A 16,925-nucleotide genomic window follows, 5' to 3' on the forward strand; every position below is an offset into this window, starting at 1 on the left:
CAGAAATTTATTGTCTCAGTTCTGGAGGCTGGAAATCTGAAGTCAAGGTGTCAGCAAGGCCGTGCTCTTTCTGAAGACTCTAGGAAGAATCTGTTCCATGCCTCTCCCAACTTCTGGAGGTTGCCAGCAATCCTTGGAGTTCATTGGCTTGTACATTCATCACTCCAATCTCTGTCTTCACGTGGTGTTCTTCCCTTGGTATGTGTCTTCACATTGTCTTCCCTGTGTGTATGTGTGTCTGTGACTCTTTCCCTCTCCCCATAAGGACACCAGTCAGAATGTTTTAGGGCCCACCCTCTATGTAGATACCTACTTGGCTCTGCCCCACCTAATGACTTTAGGACTGAATCATTGGAAAGGGAGTGGGAGGGATATTAAAACATGTCCAAGTTTAAAAAAACAAACATGTCCACACATTCTTCAACACTATTTCCACCTGAGGTGGAGTCTCATTTCTTTCTCCTTGAATATGGGCTGGCCTCACTGACTTGCTTCTAATAATTACAATGGGGCAGAAGTAACACTGTACGACTTCTGAGGCCAAGTCATAGAAGGTAACATAGCTTCTGCTGGACTCTCTGACACATGCCTTTGGATACCTGAGCTGTCATATAAAAAGTCTTGCTACTCTGAAGCCACCATGCCAGAGAGACCAGACACATAACGAGAGAAGTACCCAAGGATTCCTGAATGTTCCAGCTCTCAGTTGTCTGAGTCTACTCAGCCCAGGTGTCAGATATGAGTGAAGAATCCATCGAGAGGACACTAGTCCCAGCCATCATCTGACCACAACTGTAAGAGAAACCCTGAGTGAGTACTGTCTCCCCGAGCCCAGTCAATTTCCAGAACTGTGCAAGATATTAACAATAGATGCTTGCTATTGTTTTATACAACTAAGTTTGGGGTGGTGGTAATATTGGATTGGAACAGAAGGATAGGAAAAAGGCAGGAAGAAGGGGGAGGAGGGGCAGGGGAAGAAGAGAAAAACAAGTACATAATTTTTATAAAAATAAAAAATAAATTTTAAAAAATTACAAGGGGTAATGTGGTTAAAATATTTAAGACAAATTACAAACATGCCAGTGAACTTGATGGTAACTGGAAGATTTTTTTTTGTGTGAGGAAGATCAGCCCTGAGCTAACATCCATGCCCATCCTCCTCTTTTTGCTGAGGAAGACTGGCCCTGGGCTAACATCTGTGCTGATCTTCCTCCACTTTATGTGGGACGCGGCCTCAGCATGGCCTGACAAGCAGTGCGTCGGTGCGCACCCGGGATCCGAACCCGGGCCACCAGCAGCGGAGCCCACGCACTTAACTGCTAGCCACGGGGCCAGCCCGAGGAAGATTTCTTTCACATGGACTAGGAAGCTCAAATTTTTTCTTTTTTCTTTTTTAAAGATTTTATTTATTTATTTTTTCCCCCCAAAGCCCCAGTAGATAGTTGTATGTCATAGCTGCACATCCTTCTAGTTGCTGTATGTGGGACGCAGCCTCAGCATGGCCGGAGAAGCGGCGCGTCGGTGTACGCCCGGGATCCGAACCCGGGCCACCAGCAGCAGAGCACACGCACTTAACCGTTAAGCCACGGGGCTGGCCCTCAAATTTTCTTGAAGTTGATAGATAAGGGTGACAATTTCATTCTTATCTTTGTCCAGTATTTTCCCTTGTGGAGATCCCAATCCAAATAGTATATTGTGAGATAAACGTTGTAAAAATCAAGTATTTTGCTGCATACAGTGTTAAATTTCTTTAGAGAAAAAAAACCTGGGTATTTTATCTTGAAGGCCTTAACATAGAATGGTTTATGTTGCAACTGATAGAAAATCCAACTCAAAGTGATTTGCAAAGTAGGCAATTTATTGGCTCACATACTGAAGATCTAGCGGTAGAGCTGATTAACTTGCTGAAACAGGTCATTCAATGTCATGCAGACTTGCTTTCTCTTAGCTTTTTGGGGCCCATCCTCAAACCCTACGTAGTTGTTTATGAACAAGAGAAGACTGTCAACCAATGGGACAAAATTTTATGAGTATGATCAATCTAAAGAAACAGAGCACGGCCGGCCCCCTGGCGTAGCGGTTAAGTGCACGCGCTCCGCTGCTGGCGGCCCAGGTTTGGATCCTGGGCGCGCACCGAGGCACCGCTTGTCAGGCCACGTTGTGGCAGCATCCTAAAGTAGAGGAAGATGGGCACGGATGTTAGCTCAGGGCCAGTCTTCCTCAGCAAAAAGAGGAGGATTGGCAAGGATGTTAGGTCAGAGCTGATCTTCCCCACACACACACACACAAGAAACAATCAGTCTTACTTAGTGATTTGTCATTTACTAGAGCCGCTGCTTTCTACAGAGTAATACACTCTGAGCCTGGCACACCAAACTCACCTGGGGCAAGGAAATATGCAAACTTTGCAAGTTGGTCACTGCACTAGACTAGGATTTTTCTAGCAAAACAGTACAACAGAGTGAGGAGGACTCAGACAACGAGACAGGAGTTTGGCAAAGTGCAGGGATATCTGAAGTCGTCTCGCAGGCAGGGAAGAGAAGATACAATTTCTTGGGGCTGAATAGAAGGCGCAGCAAATTGGATTAGGCAAGAGAGGAATGAATGCTCCCATGGGGCAATAATATAATTAAAAAAAATAAATCAAAAGATTGCAGCATATGGTGCTCATGGCAGGTCACTTCAAGTTATGATCTTAGCCAGCATTATCCTCAACAGTTTTAACATACTATTGAACTTTCCCCAGAATTTAGACCATTGTAATGCATTTTAGATGCTGATTCTAAATCTTTAAAGATTTTTTTAACTTCATCACCTTTTTTGACAATGTTATGTAAGTATTTAATACGTTTCTCTAGTTTACTTTCCTCTGTAATCGAGCAGTCAGTCAACAGCTCAAGACCAAAGAGCTCCTCTCTGAGGTTAAAGATTTGCCAGTTTCAGCATATCTCATATATCCATTTCCCAGTCATGTTTATTTTAAAAAGGGCAGTACAAGAAAATATTCAATAAATTATAAATCTTGTGATACACAAGATGGGAAAAACTGAACTGCTGGATGGCATCAGCTCCACCTTACAGTAACGTGAAATATTTGTCAGCTCACGTGTGAAACTCCATACTTAATGTGTAGAGAGGGTATGAGTGTCAAAATACACAAAATTTTAAAAAGATGATTTTTTAAAGTCATAAATGGAGTCATATTATACAACTTGTTCTGCAACCTGCGTTTCCTAAACATGTACCTTCAAAAGCACTGATCTATGATGTTATATGTCAATCATACCTCAAAAACAAACAAAAAAAGGACTGACCATTATTATTATGTTTAAAAACTTCTAGGTTTAATTTGTATTATCAATGCTAAATATCTTTTTTTTTTCTGGTGGGGTATTCACCTCCCAATGATTTGTAAAAGGTCTTTGTACATAAAGATTATTTATTCTTTGATGTGTTACAAATATTTTTTCTGAATTGGGCAGGAATCTTTTCTATTTTTTAATTCCTTACAGGTAGACGGGTAAGAACACAATTCTGGCGCTAGACTATTGGGTTCAAAACCTGGATGACACTTTGTAGCTATAAAACTATGGCAAGTTAATCAGCGCCTGTTACAAGTCTGTGTATGGGAACAACAGAAATTACTTCCTGAGGTTTTTGTGAGGATCAAATGATTTTTATTCACATAGGTTTAGCTCAACGTACTTAGAACAGTGCTCAGCATATATTAAGCTTTCTCTAACTGTTATCTATGATGATGATGACATATATGGAGTCACTGTGTTTTTGCAGTCTTGTTTGGTAACCAAGAATTTGTTTAGAACTACTTATTTGAAAAATACATAAACCAAAAGTTTCCAAGTTCTTGTACATGTTGAAAACTTCCAATAAAGATCTCTTGGATATAAAATATGGTCCAAGTGGCTCAAAATTAATTCTATGATATAATATTATTCTAAAATCATACTTATGTTGAAAGCCTAAAGTTTTTTTTATGGCAATAAAACAGTACCATTAAGTTGAAATTTTTTATTTTGTTAAAATGTACAAATAGAACCTAACAATCCACATTCTACAGTTTCTAAACGTTTAACCACTGATGATTTCCATAAGATGCTGTTGTTCTTAATAGCTCAGATGCCTGATCTTCTGTGAAAGCCCAACTTGCCTTCCTTTCTATCCATCAAATTAATTTGTCTTTTCAGAAGTCTTGCCGGATATTTTCTTTGTTTGCCTCTCCATGTTGCTGCTTGATTTGAAAAATTTCATTTTCTAATTGCACAATAGTCCTTTCAATCTCATAATTCTTACTGACCAGGGATACCCAACTAGAAAAGAAAAAAAAAAGGAAAAATTACTCAACATAAAATTTCTCTTAGCAGATTTTATCTTATATACATTTTCAGCCAGGGCCATAACACTAACCTTCACTTTTAACTTTTCATTTTAAAAAACTGAGGCATAATTCAGGGAAAGTCAATAAAAGGTACACAGGATCTCTCTATTATTTCTTACAATTGCATGTGAATCTACAATTATCTCAAAATAAAAAGTTTAATTAAAAAAACAAGCAAATTACAAAGAGTTGAAGAGACAATGACTGATGGAAGATAGTATTTAACTGAATTACCAGAAAAGGAGAGAAAATAGGGCAGAGGCAATAGTTAAAGAAAAATGGTGTAGAAATTTCTAGAACTGATAAGAAAAATTCTACAGATTTTAAGGAGCCTTCCCCTTCCCCGACAAAAAATCTCTAGGACAAATGAAAACACACGTATATTTACAAGATTTTATTAGCTTGAAGAAAAATGTGAAAAGATGCATTAGAGATTGATAACATGGAGTACATGGAGGTGGAGAGGAAGGTGGAATAAGGAGAATGATGTAGGTGATAAAGAGAGGGAAGGTAGAGAAACAGCAAAGCAAAAAAGAAACGATACAAAAATTCATGATTATATTTAGAGATTTGTATAAACTTACAGGTGTACATGAAGAACACAAAGGCAAAAAAAACTGAGACAAATTATCAACAAAGTATAGAATCTCCCTCCTGTGATAGTTAAAAAAATAGACATTTTTTTTTTTTTCCTCTTAAAGGGGAATACAGGTAGAATCCTACTTAGAGCAGAAATACTGGACTGAAAACAGGGCACTCTAAAACCAGAATCAATTAGTAGGGGTTCAGTTTTTGTTAATAACTCTCTCATTGCCTTTCAAGCCCAGAGAATCGTAGATACTCACGTTGACTCCATTTCTCTTAATTTAGATCCAGCTGTGAGTTGCATGTTCTTTCGCTGCCAGTTTAAATCCTGATTATGTTTTCTGTAAAAAATTATTTACACAACCCACCTACATGTTAACATAAGACTAAAATCAACAGAAAAACCTATAATCAATATACTACATCTTTAATCCCTTGAGAAGAACAGATATCTACAGTCATAGAGTAATTTCAGGAATTAACATTCTTCTAATTATTTTTCAATTACAAATTTCATAAAACACGCTCACTGTGAAAAATTGAGACACAGACATGCACACACATAGATTAAAAATCTCAAGTCCCTCTTCCCATGTGCTTCTTCTTCTCCCTGATAACTGCTGTTCAGTTTTTGGTGGGTGTCATTCCAGACTCTCTCCTACATGTGTTTAGTTTTTTTACATGAATGAGATTATACATGTTATTCTGCAACTTTTCCCTCTTGTAAAAGTGCCTTTTCAGTGTCTGCAGACTTGCAAATTACAAATGACCTGGTAGAGATGTTTTCAGACCTCAGATCTATTTCTCCTTCACTCAGGTAGGGCAAACCCAACACCAGAGGCTGTACAAAGAGTGGATCATCAATTGTTTACTCTCATATGACTAAAGAACACTGGTTCCTTTTTCATCTCACTCTACTTATTAAAGGTTCACCTAAACTTTATTCTAAAGTAAGAGGAAAAAACAATTTACCTTAACTTCTGGAGTTCTTTCTGTGCGTGTTCAATCATATGAACTAGATTTCTAAGGAAGGAAAAGAGGAAAATCAGATAAATGTACGTTAAAATCCCTAGTATCAACTAAAAGTGAACTACCTAGTTGATAAAAAGATCAAGATTTTCTGCTAAAAATAGTTAATATTTATTGAGCTCTCTGTACCAAACACCATGTTAGACACTCTATAAATATCAGCTAATTTAATTCTCACAAGAGTTCTTGGAGGCAGGTGTGATTGTCCCTATCTCACATGTGAAGAAACTAAGCTTAGAAAGATTAAGTAACTTGGTCAAGGTAACATAGTCAGAGCTGAATTCTATTTCAGGTCTTTAACACCCTTGAGCCCAAGCAGTTTACTGATACTCTGATTTGTGTACTTACGTCACTTCTTAAACTGTCATAACTTCTTTTCCATGGAAAATATCGGATATGAGTACACTCATTTAAACCCCCTTTTATCTCTATATTTCTGTATCTACATTTATCTTGTTATTTTCCCCTCCTGTCTACTGCTAACTAGAGAGAAAAGAAAAGAAAAGAAAACTGGTGTGGAAGACTAGATATTCAGATTTAAGTCCAAGTCGGCTCTAACTAGCACAGGGGAGAAGTTGAGTAATACAGGGCACCACGCGATTATCATCATTAAAGAAGTGATTCAAAGGTTGATTTCAATCTCCTTTTTTTCTTTTTTAAATAACAGCTTTACTGATTTCCTCGAAGGCAGCAGAGAATCACCTGTAGGGTCCATTTCAACCACACTGGCCTTACTATGCTCTTGCTCTAGATCCAATATCATTTCCTGGCTTTTGTGACTCAAATTTCCTGCTGCTCTCCTGCATTAGTCTATCTTTACTGACTGATTTCTTCAATAACTGCAATTCTCTCAAGATTTGGTCTTCACACAGCTGTGCTCCTCCAGGCTTTTCTGCAGCTCATCCCACTTTCCTTGACTTCAACAATCACTCCATGCTGAGGTCAACCAAGCTCAGTACTCTATTCCTGACCTCTGACCATTAACAGGGAGCTTTCTTTTGAATTACCTCTTCCTGAAAGCCCAATTTATTTGTTGTCTTCTCCCTCCTTCCATCCTCTTAAGTATACAGGTCCCTCCTCAAGTACTCTGAACATTTTCTATTAAAACTTACTTCACTGTATCATGGGAGTCAAAAGACTTGGGTTCTAGTCCCAGCTCTGCCCTAAATAGCTGTGTGTCCTTGGATGAGTCATTTGAGATCACTGGAGCTAAGCTTGCTTATTGTAAAACCGGGGGCTGACCTTGAAGGTTTCCCTTCAGTTGCAAGTACAGAATTTTCTCCTCATTAACAAAATACAGGACTGTACTATTTTTTTTAGCACTTCTGCACCAAGACCTACCTATAACTAAAAGCTTTCTGCCCAGCATGTTTGACATTCTCAAATTCTTTCATGAGGAAAGGAAATTTACTTTGATAAGATACAATACACCTCCTCTGGAGAAACATCCATTGGGTTTGAAAGAGACAAAATACACTCAGGGACAAAAAATGCCATTCCAGGAGGAGACAAGGCAGCAGTAAAGGCCCAGAGGAAAGGTATATGATAATCACCAGAGAGAGGACTAGTCTGGCTGGAATGAAAGCCTAAAATTGAGCTATAGCCTTTTGCCTTGAATACCACCTTAAATAGTCTGAACCTTACCTTGGACGAAATGGGGAATTAGTAAAGGTTTCTAAGCAAGTTGAAAGCAATGTTCCTTTCAACTTAATGTTTTTCACCCCTGCATCCAGGTTCTCCATTCCTGGAATGTTCTTGCTCTCCTCTAAACATCCAAATCTCACCCCTTTTTAATGACCCTAATTCTTAATATCCCTTCTCTGGATCTCTGTAGTTTACACAACACAGCATACGATGCAGCACTTGCCCCCATGCTGCCAAAAATGGACTACTGGTTATTTGACATAGAATATCTTGTCTCTTCAACTAGATAAAGCTTGAGGACAAGAATCACATTTTCCCGCTTTGTGAAATACAGACTTCTTTTTGATTGGTCTGTCTCTTAATCACTCTGACCCCATTTTTCCTTTATCCCCCTTGCAACATATTCACAAAAGAAACTGAATTGTTTGTTCTGTATTTTCTCAAATTCTAGATTTTGCCCACTGGATCCTTATGCGGTCATACAAATTTAAAATATAATTCTGAAAATTTGAGAAAAGGTATTTATCGTTTGGAGATTTTGCTTTATTGTTTCAGGAAACATACTCTATAACAGTTTTATGTACAGACATGAGGTTCAATGGTCTTTTTCCCCCTAAACAATTGATAGAGACTCAGGAGATTTTAGGGCTTAAGGAGCTACAGAGACCATTTAACCACCAAATTTTACAAATAAGAAAATTGAACCTTAGATAACAAAACCTAAAGCTAGTTAGATGGAACAGAAATAGGAGCTTAGTGGCTTGTTTTGGCACTTTGTTTCTGGGGTTGACTCCCTACTTACAGTCAATTCTCATTATCTGCAGATTCTGTATTTGTAAATTTGCCTCCTCACTCAAATTTATTGGTAACCCCAAAATAAATACTTACAGTGTTCTGTGATCATTTGTAGACATGCCCAGAGCAGCAAAAAATTTGAGTTGCCGAATGTGCACATTCCCAGCTGAAGGAGTGGAACAAGGAGACACTCTGCCTTTTTGTTTCAGGTCTCATACAGAGATGACCACAGGATGGAATTTAATTTCCAACTCTGGCAAGTTACTTAACACTTCTGAACTTTGTTTTCTCTTTTATAAAATAAAGAAAATAGGATCTGCCAGGATGAGTTGTTTTTAGGATTTAAGATTATAATTTATGCAAGATGCGTGTGTGTGTACATGTGCGTATATATGTGTGTATACATATATACATGTGTGTATGTATGTATATGTGTATGTATATATACACACATATACACACACACATCACACATACATACATGTATATTTCTCCCAGAAGAAATGGTACAGTATTTGCTAATGGTACAGTATTTGCTAATTCAGTATTCAAAGCCACTTTATAGAACATAACACGTGACTCAAGAGAATCAACTGTATAAGCAATCTCGCACATTAAGGATTACATTCTACCAAGTTGGGATTTGTAAATCAGACCCCAGGACTCATTTTATTACAATATTATACAATAAACGTGGTAGTTAGGGTTAGGTCCTCTTAGTACTCTAAAACTATGAAGTGGGTCTCAAAGTAGTGGCCTTTCAAATGAGTTGTAGTTCCAGGACATGATTCAAGTGAAAGTCCAGCTATACTATTTTTATCCCATTTCCCCTTCTCTATTTCCCGCATTTTAAAAAAATACCAAAGCTGTGGGTGCGATGGGTTAAAAAAAAAAAAGCTTCTTACTCATTATATACTTTCCACGCATTACATCCATGCTGTGACATTAGTTCCAGATTCTCAATTCGAACTGCTTGATGCTCTAACTGGGCCATAGAATTGTTTACACATTCTTGCCATGCAGTAATGTCATTTTTCTGACCCGAGGAAGGGGCTGGAAGTTCATATCTGAAATTAAATAACAATAAAATAAAACCACATATTCCCCCAAAGCTTTATCTCTCCTCCCAACAGAACACATCACGGGTCTATGCACACCACAAAAACTACAGAAGACTGAAGATAAGACGCAGACCTTGCAATAACAGGAAACCTATTTATCCTAAGAAACAATCAATTTACAAATAAGATTCCTTTCAAAATATTACTGCTCTGACTGATGATTGTACAAGATTAATGTTGTTTTCATGCCTACAAATGTACACCCATTCTGTAGCCCATGGATCAAGGAGTAATTTTGACTTTCAAGTCTTATTATTTAAGAAATACATTTCGTAAGGCTATAGCTGCTATAGATAGTGATTCCTCTGATGGATCTGGGAAAGTAAATTGAAAATGTTCTGGAAAGGATTCACCATTCTAGATGCCATTAAGAACATCTGTGATTCACAGGAAGAGGTCAAAATATCAACATTAACATGAATTTGGAAGAAGCTGATTCCAGCCCTCATCGATGACTTTGAGGGGTTCAAGACTTCAGTGGAGGAGGTAACTGCAGACGGGTAGAAATAACAAAACAACTAGAATTAGAAATGGGGCCTGAAGATGTGACTGAATTGCTGTAATCTCATGATAAAACTTTAATGGATGAGGAGTTGCTTCTTATTGATGAGCAAAGAGAGTGGTTTCTTGAGATGGAGTCTACTCCTGGTGAAGATACTGTGAAGATTGCTGAAATGACAACAAAAGATTTAGAATATTACATAAACTTAGTTGATAAAGCAGCAGCAGGGTTTGAGAAGATGGACCCCAATTCTGAAAGAAGTTCTACTGCGGATAAAATGCTATCAAACAGTATCAAATGCTACAGAGAAACTGTTCATGAAAGGAAGAATCAATTGATGTGGCAAACTTCATTGTTGTCTTATTTAAGAAATTGCCACAGCGACCCCACCTTCAGCAACCACCGCCCTATCAGTTAACAGCCATCTACACGGAGGCAAGACCATCCACCAGCATAATGATTATGACTTGCTGAAGGTTCAGATGATGGTTAGCATTTTTAAGCAATAAAATATTTTAAAATTAAGGTATGTAATTGTTTTTTAGACATAATGCTATTACACACAAAACGGACTACAGTACAGTAAATATAACTTTTATATGCACTGGGAAACAAAAAAATTCATGTGACTCGCTTTATTGCGATATTCACTTCACTGCAGTGGTCCGGAACCGAATCTGCTATATCTCTGTGGTATGCCTAAAAGGTTGTTGTATTGGCTATTAAATGACGTTACTGAAGAATACTTAAAACATTAAGTTGTTTGTAATACAGTAAATGAACAAAGTAGAATACAAAAAACTATGCTATAATTTTTATAAAACACACCTTACATCCATCCACCCTCCCTCCCATACACCCACACCCCTCTGGAGAAAAAATGGGAAGGGATATAATAATTCTTTGCATTGGGACCCTACACTATTCTTTCTCTGCATACCACCCAGTCCTTCAACACTGCCAATATAGTCAGCAAATACTTTTCATAAATCTCTGCTCATTATTGAGTTACTACAAACTAAGTTTTAATTTCCATTTTAATATTTTTACTAGATATTGTAAAAACTCCACATCATTCCTATGAAAAACTGAGGGATATGCACCTGGGATCAAGAAATAATAAAACATTTCGTTAAAAAAAAAAAACCTTTACACACACACCAAAATGTAGCATTTTTCAAACTTCTGACGATAACCCACAGCAAGAAATACTTTACACTGTGATCCAGTGCACAAATACACATAGTTGAAAAGTTTCACAAAACAAGAATTACCTTTACATGCAATGCATTCTGGTATTTCTATCCTATTTCCTTAAAAAAGTGCTGTGGTACCTTACTAAATTTACTTCACAATCTGCTGCTTAATGGGTCATTACCAATGGTTTGAAACATACTGCCATAAAGTAGTTACTACTATCATGAAAATCTTTAGAGCAGAGGCACCAGGAAATGGGAGAACTGAGGAGTCCTGCAAGTTGTCCTGCGTTTATCACTCAGGCCGGATAGGAAATGGAGCACAACAAAGAAGAAATCTGGTCCTGTGGTTCTAGAGACTCAAATCCCTCTTATAATCTATATATATGCTGAGAGGATAGCCCAACTGTTCATGTGGCCCTCTCTTGAAGGACTTGGCTCTGACAGATCACTTAGTGGTACTCATAATTCCATGGTTATTTTTTTTTGCATTTGAAAAGAGAATTGTTTTATTTATTTTATTGCAGTAACATTGGTTTATAACATTATGTAAATTTCAGGTGTACATCATTATATCTCAATTTCTGTGTAGACTATATCATGTTCACCACCCAAAGACTACTTACCATCCGTCACTGTACACATGTGCCCCATTACTCCTTTTGCCCTCTCTCCTCCCTCTTCTCCTCTGGCAACCACCACTCTAATCTCTATATCTATGCATTTGTTTGTTGTTGTTGTTGTTTTTATCTTCCACATATAAGTGAAACCATACAGTATTTGGCTTTCTCCATCTGACTTACCTCTCTTAGCATAATGCCCTCAAGGTCCATAGTTATCTTAGAGCTGAAAAGGACCTCAGATGTTAAGCAACCCAATTCTCCATTTTAGAGAAAGTAACAAAGGGTATTTCACTTTTTTTTCCTGAGCAAGAACAGTTTTGTAGTAAAGTGGCACAGGAGGGGAGATAGTGGAGCCAAAGTCAAACTATCCAGGCACTCTGCATTCACTAATGCTGCCGTGTGTAAGAGTGAAGCAGGGATCATTATAAGCCATAACACTGGTTTCACTCCATATAAGTGATCAGTGAAGACCCAGATGTCTAATCAGGAATATTCTTGGGAATTCTTAAAAGTGAACTCCACTACAATTCACCATTCCCTTACTGCTGGGTTCTAAAATATTTTGCATTTTAAAATAATGGTGCAAACAATATCTTTGAATATTAACACAGGATTATCTGAACCACTATTATATGAAAAAACACAAATATATTAAAACAGATAAGAATTTTTTTCTTTTCAACATTTATTTTAACATGGCTACAGCAGTTTTACTGATAAAGTAAACAATGATTTAAACCCAGCTGAACCCAGAAATAGGACTTACCGTTTCATACTGAGCAATTCAATTGGTTGTCGAGCAGCCAGTCTTTCAAATTCATTTCTCACTATGTCGGTCTGATGTATAAATCATAGAAAAAAATCATTTCCAAAATCATATCAACAAACTGAAATCGACAACCACCAAATAAATAATGAATCTAACCTACTTAAATATTTATGCTTTATATTATCCATTATAATGGATCATTTCCCTTCCCCCAAGCCTTCTCTGGGTTAAATGCTCTCCAGGATCTGGAGAACACACAGACACAGACACAGATATATACACACTTCATATGTAAAGGGGCCCACAGAGAAAAAGATTAATCCTAGATCAGTGGTTCTCAGTCCCCAGCAGCACATCAGAATAAACTGGGAGTTCTGAAGACAATTCCAACCCTTCCCCCACTCCCATTTAATTATACTGAGGTGGGGACTGTGCATGATTATGACTTTTGTTTTTAACCCACCAGTTGACTGTAAAGTGAAGCAAGTGTTGAGAACCATGGTTCTAAGTATTCACTGGGGGTAAGGGAAGAGAAGAAAGGACTTGGACATAAAACAATTAGTGTTAGGGCTATGAGCCTAAACTTATACTTTCTTTTTGGTTCAGGCTGCTATTTTCACACTTTACTCTTTGCAAAGAATGGAGAAGGGGGGAAGAGACAAAAGGAACTGGTTCTGCTAGCTGCTCTAATAATTTTACTATTTTCAAAAAATGTGGTATAGCTCAACTTCTTTAGGTCCAATGTTTTGGTCAATATCCTATTCCACAGAGTTCTGCACATTTCCTGCCCTGAGAATACAGAATTGCTTAAGTGAAATATTCATTTACGGTATTATCTTAGTTATCTCATGTAATTTTAATTTTTCGAGGGATTCAACTATCTTAACAATTAGACTAAAGAGTAAGCAAAAAAGGCCTTCTGGAATCACACATTCCTTGTTTAAAAGTTTTGCATCGAGCATTTCTTATTGGAGAAAGCCTTTTTTCGGACTATTGTTGAGTTACATGTAGCTCTAGCATTCTAGCTAGAAGGCTATGTACAGTAACAGAAACGGAGTAACAACTAACAATTAGATAAGAAACTATAAAAATGCAGTACAAGCAGTCTGGAGCCATGTAACACAGGAGCCCTTACTTAACTCACATGGCCAGTACGAGACAGATCTGGAATTTTAACTCAACTCTCTCCAAAGACTGAGCCAACACTCATGGAGCTAAGTCATGAAAAGAGCTCTGGGCATGTCTGGCACACAGTAAGCATTCGTTAAATAAAACTGTCTTAGAAGCTCTTTGTACGTTCAATTGATAAACATTTAGGTGCCTATTGTGTGCCATGCACCCTTCTAAATGATGATGATACAGTGGAGAAGAAGACAAAGAAGATCCCTGTCCATGGAGCATTCTCATCTCAGAGAGGTCTTCCTCAACCATCCTATCTAAATAGTCACCCAGTCACTCCAAATCACATCACTACTTTACAATCCTCTATATAGCTTTATTAATAATCTGATATTCTTTGATTATTTGTCTGTCTCCACACTCTAGAATATAAGCTCCATGACTATGGACCTTGCCCATCCTGTTCCCCAATACCTGGCATAGAATAGCCCTTCATGAATAATTGTTAAATGAATTAAAAGAAGAACAGTTTCAAAGGCAGTTTGAAGAGTGGTTAAGGTCTTAAGCAAATTAGTTACCCTCTCTCAGCTATAGTTTCCCTTTTTAAAAAATTGGGATAATACACATACATAGTTCACAGGGTTGTTTTTAGGACTGAAATAGTAAGCCCAGTACACTATTAGCTCCTACTATTAAAAAGGGTTACATAATCAGTATACTAATTATAAAGATAGGAAGCATGCATTGTATTTAAGAGAGCTAAAAATGCTAAAACTGATTCAAATATTTATTTATTTATTTTTTTTTTAAAGATTTTATTTTATTTTATTTTTTCCCCCCAAAGCCCCAGTGGATAGTTGTGTGTCGTAGCTGCACATCCTTCTAGTTGCTGTATGTGGGACTCGGCCTCAGGATGAACGGAGAAGCGGTGCCTCGATGCGCACCCGGGATCCGAACCCGGGCCACCAGCATCGCAGCGCGCGCACTTAACCACCAAGCCACAGGGCCAGCCCTGGTTCAAATATTTAAAAGTTTGTGATTGAATGCAGTTATCTGAAACTTTCAGAAATCAATCTAATAAGCATTACTGTGCTTAGTTCTTAATGTGGTAATGACTATAACTAGGTAACAACATTTAGAAAGAGCATGGGAAAATACCGTATCATAGCAACATCTCTCTCCTACTTAAAACTTAACCAATGTTTTTTCACGTTACTTCAACATAAATACTGCCTTTTTTTTTAAATTTACTTATTTGTTCCCCCAAAGCCCCAGTAGATATAGTTGTATGTCATAGCTGCACATCTTTCCAGTGGCTGTTTGTGGGACGCGGCCTCAGCATGGCCGGAGAAGCGGTGCGTCGGTGCGCACCCGGGATCCGAACCCGGGTCGCCACCACCGGAGCGTGCGCACTTAACCGCTAAGCCACGGGGCCAGCCCTAAATACTGCGTTTTAATAACAGCATTCTTTCATAAATAAATGGTTACCTACAATGGGGAAAAAAACCCAAACATGTATGTACTAAAATGTTTACCAGAATTCACTAATTTAGAATTGATATTTTACACTTCATTTAGCTGATTAGACCCTGAATAGTATCTTGGGTGCACTTAAACGCCGCCCTCCAGTGGTTCTCAAGAGCTTAGGCAATGAGACTTACATATATTAAAAAACCCTAGATCATTTGTTTTAGAGCGGACCTTAGAGAGTAAAGGATCTCTTCGAGAATTTACGCAAGGAACCCATCTCGGAAAAACGTACACACTAATTTTTGCATTGTTAGCTTGTTGACAGCTCCAGAAAGTCCTTCTGTGGGTCTCAGAATAAGAACCCCAGAAGAAGCTTATCTAACGGTTTTCAATGCGCTGGTGATACCTTATAACAGCGGAAGTAGTAGCTAAGCAAGCAATAGTTAAAGCCGGAATTTAAAATTCACTTTTACGTGGCTAAGGCTCTCAACCCAAAAGAACGATTCACAGGATCCTGGTTCATACGCTGGGCTCAAGACATCACACTTACTTCAAAAGCAGAATAATCCGGGGCTGTCAGGTAGCTCAGGTAGTTCTTAGTAGGTCGGTATCTGCGAGTTTCCTCCTCTACCAGCGCCGCAGCCTAAAAAGGAGAACAGGGACCAGGGTACAGCCAGCAAATTGTAAGGCGCCTCTTTCAGCACGAAGGGTCAGCGAGCGCTGAGTCAGCAACACAGACACCCCCGAACTCACCGCTTCCCGCACACCGGGCGCTTCATAACCTTGGTCAAAATACGGCAGGGCATCCACCACAACTTCTCCGGCCACCAGACCAGTACCCGCCATTCTTGAGCTCGCCTGGGCTTTCTGAGTCGGCGCAAACTCAGGCCCACCGAAATACGCCTGCGCCCATCACCGACGTAAAGCACGTCGCCTGGGCAGTGGCTTTGGCGCATGCTCAGTTGCTAATGCCGAAGGCACGCTCGCCCAGGCACTAGGAATTGCCCGGCCATTTTGTTTTGGTCGGACGTGACGTCACGACATGGTTTCCTAGAGTCAGCGGAACATCTCAATTTCCTGTCTCCGCACGCTCCACTTTTTTGCTTCCGACTGGCAGCAGTTTGGAGAGTAGTTAAGACTTTTGGTTTCCTCCAGAACGCTGATACCTGGGAGGGGAATCCTTTAAAATTTCGGAGGGAACTGGCTGCAGGATTTGGCGGGAAGAGAGTGTTTTCTTACCTCGTCTTACTCCCCTAACCTTCCGCCTTTTCCCCTTAAACTTCTCTTACTTTGTGCCAGGCTTCTCTCTCCTGGATTTCCTTGGTGTACTTCCACTATTCTTCGTTCTCGGCGCCCAGAGAACCATCGCATTGGATAAGTGTAGTTCTTTCACAGACTCGAGAAGTAGGCGCCAGTCTCCAGTTAAAATTTCGAAGCTCTGGAGTCTGCGTAACAAAAGGAACCAGATCTACCCCCAGGGCGAGATTGATAACAGCCCACCAACCCCAACTTTTCAAAATCCTGTCATTTTATCTTCAAGACGCATATCAAATCCAATCATTTTGCCTTTAAGACTTCCAGCAATAGAATAGCGCTCCGCATTGCCTCCCAACCACCCATGCTGCTCCCGGTGCACTGTCTCTAGTCGGTGGCTCCCAGTATATATATATATATAC

At 38.8% G+C, this 16,925-nt stretch overlaps 1 protein-coding gene across 1 annotated transcript; it reads right to left on the reverse strand.

Moving 5' to 3' along the window:
• Window positions 1-4,014: 4,014 nt before the first annotated feature.
• Window positions 4,015-16,145, reverse strand: BCAS2 (BCAS2 pre-mRNA processing factor). Its single transcript, XM_058538858.1, has 7 exons — window positions 16,003-16,145; window positions 15,800-15,892; window positions 12,658-12,728; window positions 9,355-9,516; window positions 5,954-6,004; window positions 5,242-5,322; window positions 4,015-4,328 (listed from the first exon to the last, which is right to left on the reverse strand). The coding sequence occupies exons 1-7, from the start codon at window positions 16,093-16,095 to the stop codon at window positions 4,202-4,204; spliced, it is 678 nt and encodes a 225-aa protein (XP_058394841.1). The 5' UTR covers window positions 16,096-16,145; the 3' UTR covers window positions 4,015-4,201.
• Between the last annotated feature and the right edge of the window lie 780 nt (window positions 16,146-16,925).

This window comes from Diceros bicornis, chromosome 4 (genome assembly GCF_020826845.1).
Source record: "Diceros bicornis minor isolate mBicDic1 chromosome 4, mDicBic1.mat.cur, whole genome shotgun sequence".
Classification (NCBI taxonomy): Eukaryota; Metazoa; Chordata; class Mammalia; order Perissodactyla; family Rhinocerotidae; genus Diceros; species Diceros bicornis.

Bases quoted from the DNA above. Each gene is read 5' to 3' on its own strand.
- BCAS2 (XM_058538858.1), bottom strand. From the start codon at position 16,095: ATGGCGGGTACTGGTCTGGTGGCCGGAGAAGTTGTGGTGGATGCCCTG. The intron at 9,517-12,657 runs GTAAGTCCTATT...ATTTAATTTCAG, and splicing joins GAATTGCTCAGTATGAAACG to ATATGAACTTCCAGCCCCTT. The intron at 5,323-5,953 runs GTAAATTGTTTT...AATTTTTTACAG, and splicing joins AAAGAACTCCAGAAGTTAAG to AAAACATAATCAGGATTTAA.